Here is a 17000-nt window from a genome sequence, read left to right on the forward strand (position 1 = left end):
ATTGTTACCAGGTCCTAGACCCACATCCCCTCTCAACTTAAGACATTGTTCTCCCTAGCCGAAAGCATCCTAATGCATCTTCAAGGGCTCTCGTCTCTCTTATGGACACCAGTTGCCATGGTGACGTTAGTAATTCAACAGGAATATGGTTATATAGGTGCATTTTCACATTTGAACGCTTGGAAACATCTGGAATTACAGAATGCACTCCTTGTGCACTTTAAAATGCTTTTAAAATCATTAAACTGACTTTACTCCAACCAATACTTTATAGCCTAAAATAAATGATATTTTTAGACCAACTTGACCTGCAGCGCCCTTTGTAAAAATGTATACACAAAAACAACAACAAAAACCAGAGGCGTCCATAGAAGGGAACAGGGGCACGAACCCCCTCAGATTTGTCCTGTTTAAAAATGTGTTTTATTTATTCATTAAACATGAATTATTTCTGTGTCATAATACTAGCCACTTAGTCATTTTATGAAGTTGGCTTTAGCTAGCCCAGATAGATGCCCCTTCTCCCAACCTCATAACTAGCTACCAAGAAGCCATTTCAGGCTATCGATCAAGTTAGAGAAGCTAGCTTGTCTAACTCAGGGCTCTCCAACCCTGTTCTTGGAGAGCTACCGTCCTGTATGTTTTCGTTCCAACTCTAACGTAGCGCACCTGATTCAAATAAAAAGCTGGTTGGTAAGCTGAATCAGGTTAGGTACAACTGGGGTTGGACTAAATACCTACAGGAGGGTAGCTCTCCAGGAACAGGTTTGGAGACCCCTGGTCTAACTATCTTAGCTGCCTGTAGGCAAGGTTGGTAGACTTGGTAGAAAAGCAAGCAATAACTAAATGTACTGAATAAGACTCAAATGTCTTTCAGTCTTTTACACAGATTTTAGCAGGCATGCCGAACGCATATTTTGTTTCTTTAAAAAAAGAACCACCAATTCGGAGGATACAGACAGCTCAAGAGGTATGCTTCAATATGCATATAATATATATATATATGTTTTACATAGTGAAACATAATGATTATAGGGGGGCTTGCCTAACCTTACAGTAGAAAGCTGAGTGCCGGTGCATTTATAGGCAGTCAGACACGCCGTAACCCGGGCTTTGGAATACACACATCTAATCAAACTAAGGTGATACAGGGAATTGCAAATGCCATGCAGTAGGCAGAACAAACACACAGCAGTATCTACATGGGGCAAATAAATGTAAATAATTAACATTTCATATTTATTTTTATGCCGCTATATTGGCTGTCCAATGCATTTCCCCCGTGGGGACAATAAAGCATATCTTATCTTAAAATAATAATGAATAAAAACATACATTTATCTGAAATGTGGCATAGAGATGAGAGACAATCTTGACACTGAACTAACTAGACTCTTGTGTTTTGACTTACATCCATCCTTCTGTTTAGGCACATGGGATTCTCCAATATAATTTTGTATTAAGCTCCAATGCCACTGAACACGGCCATGCAATTAAGTGTCAACAACCTCTTATACATCAATTAAGGTTGGTTCAGGATAATTATGAAGTAGTAGGCACTACACAAATCATTGTGTTGTTTATCAATATTTTAATTGCCTGTTTGACAAATACAAACAAAAGTGAATAGAACAAAAAAAAGAAGGTATTTAGCCTACAATATGGTGCATAAATGTCTCTTTGCATTTGTCACCTTACCTGCACACATCACTTTGTAATGCAGCAGTATTAAAGGCCAAATGCAGTCAAAATGCTGTTTTTTGTGTGTCTATCATATTGTACAACAGTGGATGAAACTAGCACTGTAGAAGTGTGATAAAAATGTCATCCGTGTTATTTCCTGATAGTTGCTGCTGGTCACAAATCCAAACTACACAGGACCTTCTAATCAGCAGGTTAAAAGACCAATAGCAAAGAGAGTTCCTAATCTCGCTGCCAAAAACAGCTCATTTTCAGTTTCCCCCTCCACACTCAAAACACTCCCAGTCCTAGCAAAATTCTTGCTTGAGAAAGTTTTTGTTTTGCTATAAAAGCCATTTGTGCACATTTTAATGGAAATCTATTACAGTAAGGTACTTAATTGTTGCCCAGAAATGATTTAATAGTGATATAAAAATGGCTGCATTTGGGCCTTTAACAAAGAAAAAACAGTATACTTATTTAACCACATGCTGCATTTGTAATAAAAGGTAAAACCAATCAGCCAAGCAGTTTGGTAAAACATTGAAACGGTAGGCCACCCAAGGCCTTACACTTTGCCATAATGGCACCAAGAGCTTAATTGGCTTAGTTATACACTTATTATAATCCAAAATATTCAACCCCAGATACTTAGACAATAACTCATGTGGCAGGTCGCAAGTAAAAACCACGCTAAACAGTACACAACAAAATAGCCTATACAGCAAAGGTCGGATGATACCATGATAATGTAGTGTAACTACTGGCCTACCTAGACCATGTACATCTGTACCATCAGACCTCAGTCTTTTTCCTACTTCCCAAAATACACACACTGAACACAAAACTGTTGTTGCCATTTTTTTTCATCAGCTGAAATAAAATATCTCAGAAGTTTTCCATACACACAAAACCATATTTCTCTCAAATTTTGTGCACAATTTTTTTTACAGCCTTGTTTCTGAGCATTTCTCCTTTGTCTATATAATCCCGCCACCTGAAAGGTGTGACATATCAAGAAGCTGCTTAAACAGCATGATCATTACACAGGTGCACCTTGTACTGGGGACAATAAAAGGCCACTCTAAAATGTGCAGTTTTGTCACACAACACAATTCTACAGATGTCTCGGCCGCACAACCACCCAACCGCCCATTGTCGTGCCATTCATCTGTTGCCATCACCTCATGTTTCAGCATGATAATGCACGGACCCATGTCGTAAGGATCTGTACACAACTCCTAGAACCTGAAAATGGCCTAGTTCTTCAATGGCCTGCATACTTACCAGACATGTCACTCAATGAGCATGTTTTGGATGCTCTGGATTGACGTGTACGACAGCATGTTCTAGTTCCCGCCAATATCCAGCAACTTCGCACAGCCATTGAAGAGGAGTGGGACAGCATTCCACAGGCCACAATCAACAGCCTGATCAACTTTGTGTGAAGGAGATGTGTCGCGCCGCATGGGGAAAATGGTGTTCACACCAGATACGGACTGGTTATCTGATCCATGCCCCTACCTTTTCTTAAGGTTGCTTTTATATTTTTGTTCAGTGTAAGTGGCTTCTCTCTGTTCTCTGTGACTATCTTTCTTTGTCCCCGTTTCCCTCCCTTCCTATTTCCTTCCCTCATCTCCCTAAACTATTTGTACTATTCTGTTTGTCTGCATGTCCACTCACACACGTTTGTTTTACTCTCCTTGTAGGGACCAAACAATTGATTCCTATTCAAAATATCCTATTTTTCCCTAACCTCTAAACCTAACTTTCACCATAACCTTAATGGTAAACCTAACCCTGAATCTAACCCCTAAGCCTAGAATAGCCTTTTTCTTAGAGGGGCAGCACCAAAATGTCCCCACTTGTCTGAATTGTCCTTGATTTACTATCCTTGTGAATAGTTCTGGTCCCCACAAGGATAATAAAACACAAAAAACACACACACACACACACAAAATGCACACAAACAAATCCAATAACTCCAGGAAGTTATGGAGGTCAGTGTGGCCTGTCCTTCCCCCACACTACACCACACAGCTATGGGAGGGGGAACTAATTGTTTTCTGGAGAATTTCAATAGTAGAACCATATTAGGAATTAGAATACATGGGTACAAAGCCTGTCCATGGGGAACAAACAGACAGACTGACCCCTGGTCAGCTGACTTGGTCCAAAAACACACATGTATACCAAAAGAGATTGCTGTAGTGCCACCATGTGGTCACAAGCTATATAGGTCTCAGGAATGAATGAATAAAATATAGTATTACAAATAATTCATCTAAAAATAGCAGCACTCTAATGACATCAATATGAAACACACTTTCAATGCTCTGAAATATCTTTAATATCTTGCCATTTAGAAAAAAAAATGTCATTGTAAATGTCATGTAATTTCATTACAAACGTTCTCAAAATGGACAACTTAAACTGTATCAGGATCTTTACACTTGACTTGTGACAAGAAAGAGGTCAGGGTGCTTCCATTCGCCATGCTCCTCTTTCCATCCTTTTCTGTCCATCCTCTGCTCTCCATTCTTTTCTCTGTCCTCCTCCTGCCTCTCAGGGGACCAGGCTGCAGTTGAAGAGTGGGGAGGACAGGATGGTGCAACAGCCATTGAGAGAAGCCATACTGAATCTTCCTTCCAGAGTCATGTTAGAAGGGCTAACTAGCACACTGGGATACACACACACACACACACACACACACACACACACACACAGTGGTTTAGCAAGGTTGATAGTACATGGACACACACACACACACACACACAGTGGTTTAGCAAGGTTGATAGTACATGGACACACATACATACAGCACATGCCCTTTTGCACCTTGCAGCCCTCCTTTTATTTAACACGAACATTCCATTCCATTAGTTTTAGCTACACTTTCTGAATTGACCTTGTGGCAGCTTCCACAATATTGGATGATTTTTTAGATCCCGATCCCGTCCGGATGTCACAGAGTGGCTACAGATTATAGTGGGTGTATCGACAACGAAAAGTGAGCAGCTGATTGGCAGAGTGTCATGTTTCTTAGCATAAATATCGGACCAAGGTATGTTGAGTTCCACATTATTTTAATGATAAAGTGAAACTTAACAAAGACAAAAAACAAATAAACAATAAACTAACAACGAACCGTGACTACAGAGATGCTACGTGCAATAACTCAAACAATATCCCATAACACACAGGTGGACAAAATGCTACTTAAGTATGATCCCCAATTAGAGACAATGATAGCCAGCTACCTCTAATTGGGAATCATACTAAAACACCAACATAGAAAAAACAAACTAGAACCCCACATAGAAAAATTAAACTAGACTTAACCCCTAGTCACGCCCTGACCTACTCTGCCATAGAAAACAAAGGCTTTCTATAGTCATGACGTGACACAGAGTCGAGTGTTATGTGCAGGAAGTTATCCCCTTTCTGTTAAATTTTCGGATGAGCCGAGGAACCTTTCAGGTAATTTGCATGTCAAAACAGCCTCTGTGTTTTGATTAAAGTAGCCTAAATAAAGTTTATCTCAAATGATGTAGCTAGCTATCCAGGGGCGCAACTTTCACTGGGGTCGGGGGGACATTACCCCCCCGCACATTCAGAAATTGCAATAAGCCCCCCCCCCCAGTTTTATAATTGCGCTGTGATACAAAACATGACTCCGATGTGCTTTAGGACCATGTGGACGCCTAAGAGCAGTCAAGTAGGCTGTTTTCCGCCTTCAGCCATCTGGATTTAGGACCGGACAGACACCACGGAGTATGTAGACATGCTATATGAATGGCTGGCATATAGGAAAGCACAGGAGAGATGAACAGAGGCAGCTGCTGTCCGTGTTGCGCTTTTTCTCTGATTTGTAAAGCAAGCAGAGCAGAAACTGGCTACTCTTTAGTTGATCAATCTAGCTGGCAAGGTAACTGCTGTTTGACAGAAAAGTACAGCTTGTACTGTAACTGACATACTACGTTAGTTAATGTTTCATACCATCTCGACTGATGTGAATTAACTACTAGCAGCTAGTTAGTAGCAACCACAGCCAGTTCAGCTCTAGCTAGCCTCTTGGTATTTGTCAGGTAGCAGTATCTATCAGCTGTTGTGTGTATGGAAATGTTTTGTAGTCTTTGTTTTGTCCTGTTTCAACAGAAGTACATTTGATTATGTATCATGGTACCATTAGTTAGCAGAGCTAGTCAAAAGTTAGCTAAGGTTAGCTAGCTAGCTCACTAACTTAAGCTATTATTTTTGCCTCAATCACACGAGACCTGAATCAAACAATGAAATCAGCAGCCAATTGACTGAAGACTGATGTTTTCTGTTGTTTTTTTCAGCTCAATGTGAGTTTTTATTAGTCAGTATAGCAATGTAACGTTAGTGATCTGTCAGTTTCCCTAGCTAATTCCCTACATTTCACACAGACACAGTATAAACAGCTCTACAGGCGTCACTGTCATGGTGCACATGTCTTAGCAGGATGAGATGGTGTCCCTGCAGGGTCAGACTGCCAGGGATGACCACTCTACAGAGCTCAGTGTCACGCTTGGTCTTAGTATTTTGTGTTTTCTTTATTATTTTGGTCAGGCCAGGGTGTGACATGGGTTTATTATGTGGTGTGTTTTGTCTTGTTTTTTTTGTAGGTATTGGGATTGTGATATAGTAGGGTTATCTAGAATAGTCTATGGCTGTCTGGAGTGGTTCTCAATCAGAGGCAGGTGTTTATCGTTGTCTCTGATTGGGAACCATATTTAGGCAGCCATATTCTTTGAGTGTTTTGTGGGTGATTGTTCCTGTCTTTGTGTTTGTTTGCACCAGATAGACTCAGTCACTTTGGTTTTTTCTTTTTTCCTTGTTTTGGAAGAGAAGAGAATGTGAGCCGGGTGCGCCATTCTCCTTGCGGAGATGGTGCAAAATACATCAACACGGTCGGTCCCTGGGATTGGGCTGGCCAACACGATTCGGTTTGCTTGGAAGGAAAAGGAGTTGGAGCCTTTAGGACGGGAAACTTTTGGAAGGACAATATTGATGGGGATTCTAAAGCTGACGGTGAAGGACGTGTTTTGTTTCCAAGGCAACTCGTTGGAGGGTCCATACGACGTGGCACTACATACAGAGGAGAAACACGATGATATCCTGAGAAGGGCAAGAGCAGTGGGAGGTGAGAGGCCGATGAGCCACTATGAAATAACAAGCCTGGCGAGGAACAACTTTAGGGTTGTAACTGTCAACATTTACAACCCATACGTTAAGGACGAAGAGGTGAGGGCCTTTCTGGGGAGATACATGGATAACGTCTCCTCAGCAAGGCACCTTAAAGACCCCCTTGGGTTTTGGAATGGGAGGAGAGGCTTCCAGGCCCTCCTCAGGGAGGACCCAAAGGGACATGGTGGCTACCTCCATCCTCCTGCTATGTTCTCCCTGGGGGCTGACAGGGGGACGTTGTTTTATGCACGTCAGCCTCCATTTTGCAGGCGCTGTATGGCCTATGGCCACATCTTCGCCTCGTACAGCGCAAGAAAATGCAGATTTTGTGGATCTGGGGAGCACGAGGCGAAGGATTGTGACGAGCCTAAGGCGTGCCACGGGTGTGGCTCGTTAACACACCTGTGGCGGGGGTGCCCGGCTTGTCAGAGGTCATACGCGTCTGTGGCTGGGGGGGAGCAGGAGCGGGGGATGGGGGAAGAAGAGGAGGGGAAGGAAGAATGCCTCATGACCAGAGTACAGGTCCAGAGGGGAGGGTCGCAAGGAAGGAGGAGGAGCAAGAAGTGGCGGATGGAAGAGAGAAGGAAACGGAAGGCACGGGAGTAGGAGAACCAGGAAAAGCGGCGGAAGAAGGCAAGCGAGTGGAGGAGCATGAGCAAGAAGAAAGCGAGGGAGGAGTGGTGGAGATGGTGGAAGAGCAAGTGGAGTGGGGGGAAAGTGCCCTGGTGGAAGAGATGAGGGGTATGGTGGAGGAACTGGCGGGGGGGAGGGTGGTATCTTTCCACTGTCGCCATCACCAAAGAAGAGAATGAAGAGGAGGGTGCGATTGGCCGACAGTGAGAGGGAGGGGATGGTCAAGAGAGTGATGGGGGTGGGAGAAACCTCTGGGTTGTTGCTGGTTTCCCCAGGCCCTCAACTTCTGTTGGGTGGGGACACACCTAACAAGTCTCAGGACTGGGTGCAGGAGGAGGTGGGGAGTTTTTTGTTTGGGGACTCAGCCTCCCCTATTTTTTTCCAAAACAGCTGCAGCGCTGGGTTGGGGGAGGAGTGTGGGGGTAGACCCAGGGTGGAGGGCACCCCGGAGCCAAACACTATTCCTGCATCCTGGGTTGGTGAGATGGAGGAAGAGGGGGGGGACGTCGGGTGTACGGATGGTGTTATCACCGGTAGATATGGAGCAGGGGAGCATCGGGTGAGTCTCCTGTTTTTGTTTTTTTCTGTCTGGGTTTAGTATTTGAGTGTATTACATGTTTTTTTTTATTCTTTCATGGGGTCTAATTTTACTTTTGTTAGTTTAAATGTAAGGGGTTTAAGGGATTTTGTTAAGAGGAGGGCGGTTTTTAGTTATTTGGAGGGTGTGGGGTTTGATTTTTGTTTTTTACAAGAGGTTCACCTGAGGGATGGAGGGGATGTTAGTAGGTTTAAGAAGGAGTGGGACAAAGGGGAGTCGGTTTGGGGTATTGGGGGGGTGCACTCATCGGGGGTAGGGATTTTGTGTGGGCACAGGAAGGTAAAAGTGGCGGGTTCTTTTGTGGTGATGCAGGGGAGGGTTATAGGGGTGGATGTCACGATAAGGGATTGTAAATTTAGATTAGTGGTGGTGTATGACAGACAGGAGGGAGATGGTGTACTGTCTGGTGCCCCTGTGTGTCACAAATAGGAAATTAGTGATAGGGGAGGATTTTAATACAGATTTAGGAATAGGGGGGGATAGCAGTGTAGGCGCCATCACAGGGCTAATGGCTTGCCATGGTCTGGTTGATGGTGGTCTGCACACTACTCCGAAAATGGCCGGTCCTACATGGCGCAACTCCAGAGGGAGTTTTTTTGGGGGGGTAAGTTGTCTGGGCGGCTGTTGCCTGTTTTCTTTTCGGATCACGACGGGGTGCTCCTGCAGGTGGGGTCGCCAGTCTGCCTCTTTGGTAGGGGGTACTGGAAGTTAGATCGGGATGTGCTGGAGGAGCAGGCTTTTGTTGACGGGTTTTTTGGTTTCTTTTGGAGGCTTGAAGGCCTCCGGTCCATGTGCGAGGGGATGTTAGAGTGGTGGGAAATAGTTAAGGTGAGGATTAGGGCTTTTATAATAGGTTATTGCAAGAGGAAAAAAAGGGAGGAGAGGAGGGAGGTGGATCGTATCCAAAGGTTAATTGAACTCGAGTACGAGGCAGGCAACCTCGGCGGGTCGTTTGACTGGGAAAGATCCGCAACCCTAAAGGCGCAGCTCAGGGAGTTGCAGGAGCGGAAGGCTCAAGCTTTCCTGGAGCGTGCGCATAGTGGCTTTCTAGAACACAATGAGACTTGTTCTGCTATGTTCTTTAAGTCGGTTAGGGCCATACAGAGTAGGAAGGTAATGCATGGTGTAAGGGAAGAAAATGGTAGTATAGTTAGAGAACCAGAGGATATGGTCAGGGTGACAACTGTTCATTTCCAAGGTTTATTTAAGGAAAGGGAAATAGATGTAGAGCAGGGAAAGTGTTTTTAGAACACTTGTCCAGGTGGTTGCCGGAGGACATTATAGAAGTGATGGAGATTTCACTAGAAGAGGTTGAGAGCGCTCTTAGGAGGATGGGGAAAGGGAAGGTGCCTGGGATGGATGGGCTGCCGGCTGAGTTTTATCTCAAGTTTTGGGGTATACTTGGACCAGTGGTCCTCGAAGTCTTGAAGGCCATCCTTGAGACGAGGGTCCCGGGGGGATCAATGGCTGTTGGTGTGCTGTCACTTTTATATAAGAAGGGGGAAGTAACAGACCTTGGCAACTGGCGGCCGTTGACCATGCTGTGTGTAGATTACAAGCTACTTGCAAAGGTTTTAGCAGACCGGTTGCGCACAGCCCTTCCCTACGTCATCCATGAGGATCAGACGTGCGGGGTAGAGGGCCGCTCTATTAGATGGAACCTACAGTTAATCAGGGACTCCATCGCTTGGGTTGAAGATAGAGGACTGCCTTTAATGGTAGCAGCGCTAGATCAGGCGAAAGCCTTTGATCGCGTGAATAGATCCTTTTTATTCAGAGTGTTAGGTCGATTAGGATTTGGGGAGAAGTTCATAGGATGGATTCGTACATTATATGTCGGAGCGGGGTGCCGAGTTAGTGTAAATAGTCACTTGGGTGACGTTTTTGACCTCTCGTCTGGGGTCAGGCAGGGGTGCCCACTCTCGGCTCTCCTCTTCGTTCTGTACATGGAGCCTCTGGGGGCTGCCATTAGGTCAGACACAGGGGTGGAAGGCTTGTTGATCCCTGGAAGTGGTGGGCTGCGTGTTAAGATGACGCAGTACGCCGACGACACTTCCTTACTGCTGTGCAAGGACTCGTGCCTGACAAGGTCCCTTGCCATCTTTGGGGATTTCACCCGAGCGTCGGGAGCAGTTCTGAACCATGCAAAGTCTTCCGTCAAGTTTTTCGGAAGATGGCGCGGTAGAACGGATGTGCCTCTGTGAGGGGACCCTGAGGATTTTCTGGGTCCATTTTGAGACCTCCGGCTCAGCGACGCTAAACTGGAACATGCGTATCGCAGTGGTACAGAGGAAGCTAGCAATGTGGAAGGCTAGGTATTTGTCTTTTATGGGCAAAGTCCTGGTCCTAAAGGTGGATGTGTTGCCGTCTCTTTTGTATTTGGCGTACCCATTGCCGGCTTGACTGAGGAGGCCTCTAGTGAGGCTTGTGTTTCAGTTCATGTGGAGTGGCAGGTGCGAGTGGGTCGCCAGGGCACGCATGCTCTGTCCCATCGGGGAGGGAGGTAGGGGGGTACCACATTTCCCCCTCAAGCTGGAAGCAATTTTTGTTTCTTGTTAACGGAGCTTGCTCATCCAGTGATACACCCGTCCGGTTACCTCCTGCGGGTGTTCTTCTCGTATCAGGCGAGAAGCGTAGTGGTGTGGTCTAACACGGGTCCTCGGGCGGAACAGCTGCCGTGGCACTTTGGTCATGCGGCCAAGTGGCTGCGTGCGCACCCTGAGGTTGAAGTTGCCCGAGTAGGTTTAGATCACAGGCACCTGTACGAGGAGGTCAGAAAGGCAGGGAGTCCGGCGCCTGTAGTGGGCATCTCGAAAGTGGTCTGGGAGGGAGTGCAGGCGCAGATTGTGACAACAGGCTCAAGGACCTGAATTGGTTGAGCCTCCATAAGTGCTTGCCGGTACGTTCCATCATGTACTGGTATAGTTTTGTGCAATCCCCCACCTGTCCAAGATCCTCTTGTGGCAGGGAGGAGACTGTGCGCCATGTCTTTTGGGACTGTGCCTTTGCCGGAGTAGTATGGGCTAGGGCACGGGTGTTGTTAGGTTTGGTAAGGGGGGATTTTGTATTGACGTGGGCCAGGTTAGCGAGAGGTGTAGGGAGAGCGAGAGGGACGGATAGGGACAGGTTTCTGCTCTGGCTTCTCATGAGTCTCTTTAAACGGAGGCTGTGGGAAGCCAGGCAGAACATGGTGAAGACAGGGAGAGATTGGGGGGTGGAAGGGATAGTGAGGAGGGTGGAAGGAGATTTGAGGGGGAGGATGAAGAGGGAGGAGAGGAAGTGGGGGCAGCATGCTGCCCGGGAGAGGTGGAAGGGGGGTTTAGGGCTGGGTGTCATTTAGATTTGTAAAGGGATAGATTAGGGACGGGGAGATAGGGAAAGGTAGTTTGTCGGATGACGGGGCGGGAAGATGCTCCCCTGAGGTTTTGTTTTGGGTTTTTGTTTAGTTAAATTAAAATACCATTATTGAAGTATGAATGAAAATTATGAGTTGTAAAGAATGAATGGTATTGAATGTAATAAATTATTTTTTCTAAAAAAAAAAAATAAAAAAAAAATAGGTTTCGGTTTTCACATTACGTTTATTGTTTTTGTAATGTTCGTGTTTATTCGTTTATTAAACATGTATCAAAATGACCACGCTGCATTTTGGTCCGATCCTTGCTACACCTCCCCTTCAGAGGAGGAGATACAAGAAAACCGTAACAGAATCACCCACTACAACAGGACCAAGTGGCGTGGTGACAGGCAGGAGCAGCGAATTCCGGATTTCTGGACATGGGAGGAGATATTGGATGGAAAAGGACCCTGGGCACAGCCTGGAGAATATCAAAAGAAGAGGCGGCGAAGGCAGAGAGGCGCTGGTATGAGGAGGCAGCACGGCGACGCGGATGGAAGCCCCAAAAATGTATTGGGGGGGAGGGCTCACAGGGAGTATGGCTACGCCAGGTAGGAGACCTGCGCAAACTTCCTGTGCTTACCGGGGGGCTAGAGAGATCGGGCAGGCACCGTGTTATGCTGTGGTGCACACGGTGTCTCCAGTGCGGGTGCATAGCCCGGTGCGGTACATACCAGCTCCTCGTATCGGCCGGGCTAGAGTGGGCATCGAGCCAGGTAAGGTTGGGCAGGCTCGGTGCTCAAGAGCTCCAGTGCGCCTGCACGGTCCGGTCTATCCAGTACCACCTCCACGCACCAGCCCTCCGGTGGCAGCTCCCTGCACCAGGCTTCCTGTGCGTGTTCTCGGCCCAGTACCACCAGTGCCAGCACCACGCACCAGGCCTTCAGTGCGCTTCACCTGTCCAGCGCTGTCAGAGCCTTCCTCCTCTACACCGCTGCCGGAGTCTCCCGCCTGTCTAGCGCTGCCAGAGCCTTCCTCCTCTACAGCGCTGCCGGAGTCTCCCGCCTGTCCAGCGCTACCAGAGCCTTCCTCCTCTCCAGCGCTGCCGGAGTCTCCTGCCTGTCTAGCGCTGCCAGAGCCTTCCTCCTCTCCAGCGCTGCCGGAGTCTCCCGCCTGTCTAGCGCTGCAAGAGCCTTCCTCCTCTACAGCGCTGCCGGAGTCTCCCGCCTGTTCAGCGCTGCCAGAGCTGCCAGTCTGCATGGAGCAGCCAGAGCTGCCAGTCTGCATGGAGCAGCCAGAGCTGCCAGTCCGCATGGAGCAGCCAGAGCTGCCAGTCCGCACGGAGCAGCCAGAGCTGCCAGTCCGCATGGAGCAGCCAGAGATGCCAGTCCGCATGGAGCAGCCAGAGATGCCAGTCCGCATGGAGCAGCCAGAGATGCCAGTCCGCATGGAGCAGCCAGAGATGCCAGTCCGCATGGAGCAGCCAGAGCCGCCAGTTCGCATGGAGCAGCCAGAGCCGCCAGTCCGCATGGAGCAGCCAGAGCCGCCAGTCAGCATGGAGCAGCCAGAGCCGCCAGTCTGCCAGGATCAGCCAGATCCGCCAGTCAGCCAGGATCCGCTATTCAGCCAGGATCTGCCAGAACTGCCAGTCAGCCAGGATCTGCCAGAGCTGCCAGTCAGCCAGGATCTGCCAGAACCACCAGTCAACCTGGATCTGCCAGTTCCATTAACCTGCCTGAGCTTCCCCTCAGTGCTGTGCTTCCCCTCAGTGCTGTGCTTCCCCTCAGTGCCGAGCTACCCCTCAGTCCCGAGCTACCCCTCAGTCCCGAGCTGCCCCTCAGTCCTGAGCTGCCCCTCAGTCCAGTGGGGTCCTTGGTGAGGGTTACTAGGCCAAGGTCGGCGGCGAGGGTCGCCAATCAAAGGACGCGATACAAGGGGACTAAGACTTTGTTGGAGTGGGGTCCACGTCCCGTGCCGGAGCCGCCACCGTGGACAGACGCCCACCCGGACCCTCCCCTATGGGTTTATGTGTGCGGGAGTCCGGGGGGGGGGGGTTCTGTCACACCCTGGTCTTAGTTTGTGTTTTCTTTATTATTTTGGTCAGGCCAGGGTGTGACATGGGTTTATTATGTGGTGTGTTTTGTCTTGTTTTTTTTTGAAGGTATTGGGATTGTGATATAGTAGGGTTATCTAGAATAGTCTATGGCTGTCTGGAGTGGTTCTCAATCAGAGGCAGGTGTTTATAGTTGTTTCTATTTGGGAATAATATTTAGGCAGCCATATTCTTTGAGTGTTTCGTGGGTGATTGTTCCTGTCTCTGTGTTTCTTTGCACCAGTATAGGTTGTTTCGGTTTTCACGTCACGTTACGTTTATTGTTTTTGTATTGTTCGTGTTTATTCGTTTATTAAACATGTATCAAAATGACCACGCTGCATTTTGGTCCTCCTCTCTTTCACCGCAAGAAAACCGTAACACTCAGGTACATTTTGTAGTATATTATAACAATCCGTGAATGGATACAAAGTTCCATCTTGAGTTGAAGGTGACAGGAGTCTCATCAGGGTCAGGCAGCCAGGGAAGACCAGTCAGTGATGGAGCTGAGGTGAATTTTTGTAGATACAACACTTTATTTTCTCTGTGCAGCAAACACCGGACAAGCAAGAAGCTTCAAACTATTTTAAGGCAGTCTGACAAACCTCTAAAGTTGATTTCCAAACTGTAACAAGGGTTGATATAGGCTTTTCCTGATGAGACACAACAAGTAAAACAAAAATGTGAGGAAGACCTAGGAGATGCTATTGCTATTGATGATGATGAATGGATAGAGAGATATGTTTGAATTCCCAATCATGTTTATATCATCCCAGACATAAATCACTGCAGTTTAAGACCATCCATAGAACGTACTATATGCCAGTGAAACTGAATATCATGCACACAAATGTAACTATTCTGCTGGAGGTGTAAAACATAAACACGGGACCTATTTGCAGACAGTGCATTTGGAAAGTGTTCAGACACCTTGACTTTTTCCACATTTTGTTACGTTACAGCCTTATTCTAAAATTGATTGAATTGTTTTTTTTTCTTCTCCTCATCAATCTACACACAATACCCCGTAATGACGAAGCAAAAACTGTTTTTGAAATTTGTGCAAATATATAAAAAATATTACATATGTATTCAGACCCTTTACTCAGTACCATAAACAATTAATGAACATGCACCTGTGGAATGGTTGTTAAGACACGAACAGCTCACTGACAGTAGGCAATTAAGGTCACAGTTATGAAAACGTAGGGCACTAAAGAGGCCTTTCTACTGACTCTGAAAAACACCAAAAAAAGATGCCCAGGGTCCCTGCTCATCTGCGTGGATGTTCCTTAGGCATGCTGCAAGGAGGCATGAGGACTGCAGATGTGGCCAGGGAAATAAATTGCAATGTCCGTACTGTGAGACGCCTAGACAGTGAGAGGACGTGTCTTTTTTTGCTGAGTTTATATTATTCAGAAAGCCCCTTATCTAGCAACAGTTACCACAAAGGGCAAATAATCCAAATGTAAAAATGTGAAAGTATGATGTAAAAGCACAATGTAGTCATTGTGAACAGTAAGCCCATGATGAACAATACACAACTGTATCGTTGCTAATTGCCTCTGTGTAACAGTGGTGAAGGGCAAACCTGTAAGATGACAGAATCCAATATTTCTTTGTTTTTCAGATATTGTGTGAGGAACTCAACCCTCTGGTTCCCTGCAGAGGAGAACGCCTGAGGGATCACGTGTTGGCCTCTCTGTGGCTGTTGGCAAACCAGGAGAGTTTTTGTGGTGTGGCCTACCGCATTGGCCCAAACGCAGGACAACGGGCTGATTTCGTGAGACATTTGAAGGACAGTGTGGCACAGCCATCAACTGATAGGCCAAACCGGCCGGATGCTACAGATGATTTTGTGAGAAGGCAACAAAAAAAAACGTACATAGTTTTTCGCTGGGATTTTTTACATTATTATGCTAATTAGATTTCTGCGGGCCGCAGACATCGACTCTAGGGTATATTATTAAGGCAGACTTCTAAAACGGAATTGAGTGAAGTAGCAGCGAATAGGGCTGTGTTGAATGATGAACAACTAATGAGCACGGAGAGCTTTTGAAGTTTGAAGAAATTAACTTATAGCCTTTCTTTCAGTCTAATAATGGCCATTCACTTAATTTTTTAGCTTTTCGCTAGCTTTTTGTAAGTTGTTAACTGCTCTCCTCCAAGTTCAGCTGGAATTTAGCCCGAAATGATATGATTAACGTCATTGGTTAAAGATATGACATTGACATATCAGATCTCAACAACAATTGAAGTGTTTAACCCCACCAGTACCACATCTGTATGTTGTCATGACTGCAAAAAATACAGTGACTGAAATACTGGACATATCCATTTTGTTGTTTTAATTTGATAAAATGCGGGACATAATTGTTTGGTAGTGGGACGTGGGACAAAGGGCCAAAATGCGGTACTGTAGCACACAATCTGGTGGTCACCCTACCCCCGCCAACAAACATGCACACTGGTTGTACCTGTGGTAGAGCTCAGTACAGCAGGTGAGGAGCTGAGTGCTGTTAATGACTAATGTGGAGTTGAACTCTTCCTTCAGGAAGTCTTCACACAGCAGCTCTGGGATATACAACATACCTGGGAAGACACACAAACACACATACAACCATGACGTCACCACCGAGGATAATGCATGGTGACAAGTTTATAACGCACACTGTTTTTGGGGTTTACCTGCGATGCACGCTGCCATGAAGCATGCCACCGTGCCTGAGATAAGAGCTCTGATGGCACACCTGGAAATATCACCCCTCCGCTCTGGGGCCATAGCCGCTATAGCAGGTAACGTTACAAAAACGTTTGAAGAAACACTACATCAACCATTCTGCCACAGTACAGCCACGACACTCCAATGAACAGAGACCGTGTTACAGCAGGACAACATTGCAATGGTTTAACATACAGTAAAATCTTTGAAGAACCTCACAAATGAAACCTAATTCTTTCAAAATCAAAGTGGTGTCTCAACAATACTATAATATCAATAGGGACAAAAACACACTGCATTTGGAGTGCCCAGGGGCGAGGTGCTAGAGGTTGATTTGAGATCCAGGATAGGACAGATGTGGCTTGACTCACAGAGGCCTCCGATCATCACACCCACAGAGCTGATGTTCGCGAAGCCACATAGAGCATACGTCACTATGGTTTCAGAGTGGACCTGGGGAACAGAAAACAACCTGGGTCTAAGTCTTTAGATATATATTCAATATGCAACAGCCAATCGTCATCCATGCAATACGCAACAAGCCATTAACATTAACATTACACGTGCAAAAGTGAAATTACCATAAATGATATGCACAAAATGTATCTGTTACTGAAGCACACAATGTTTCTTCACCAAATACAAGCAAATGCAACAATAAATCCTTGATACAGAGAGCACTCGTAATATCAGATCGGACTTGATAATATCAGAACTGATTTAGTGA

At 46.3% G+C, this 17000-nt stretch overlaps 1 protein-coding gene across 1 annotated transcript in view; it reads right to left on the reverse strand.

Moving 5' to 3' along the window:
* Window positions 1-4006: 4006 nt before the first annotated feature.
* LOC139390077 (solute carrier family 28 member 3-like) overlaps window positions 4007-17000 on the reverse strand; it is a 28793-nt gene continuing 15799 nt past the window's right edge. Inside the window, exons 14-17 of the mRNA XM_071137204.1 lie at window positions 16645-16726; window positions 16240-16338; window positions 16029-16143; window positions 4007-4360 (exon numbers count right to left, since the gene is read on the reverse strand). Of these exons, the coding sequence (XP_070993305.1) occupies window positions 4246-4360; window positions 16029-16143; window positions 16240-16338; window positions 16645-16726 (411 nt within the window). The 3' untranslated portion in view covers window positions 4007-4245. The remainder of the gene's footprint in view (window positions 4361-16028; window positions 16144-16239; window positions 16339-16644; window positions 16727-17000) is intronic.

This window comes from Oncorhynchus clarkii, chromosome 30, assembly GCF_045791955.1.
Source record: "Oncorhynchus clarkii lewisi isolate Uvic-CL-2024 chromosome 30, UVic_Ocla_1.0, whole genome shotgun sequence".
In the NCBI taxonomy this organism is placed as follows: Eukaryota; Metazoa; Chordata; class Actinopteri; order Salmoniformes; family Salmonidae; genus Oncorhynchus; species Oncorhynchus clarkii.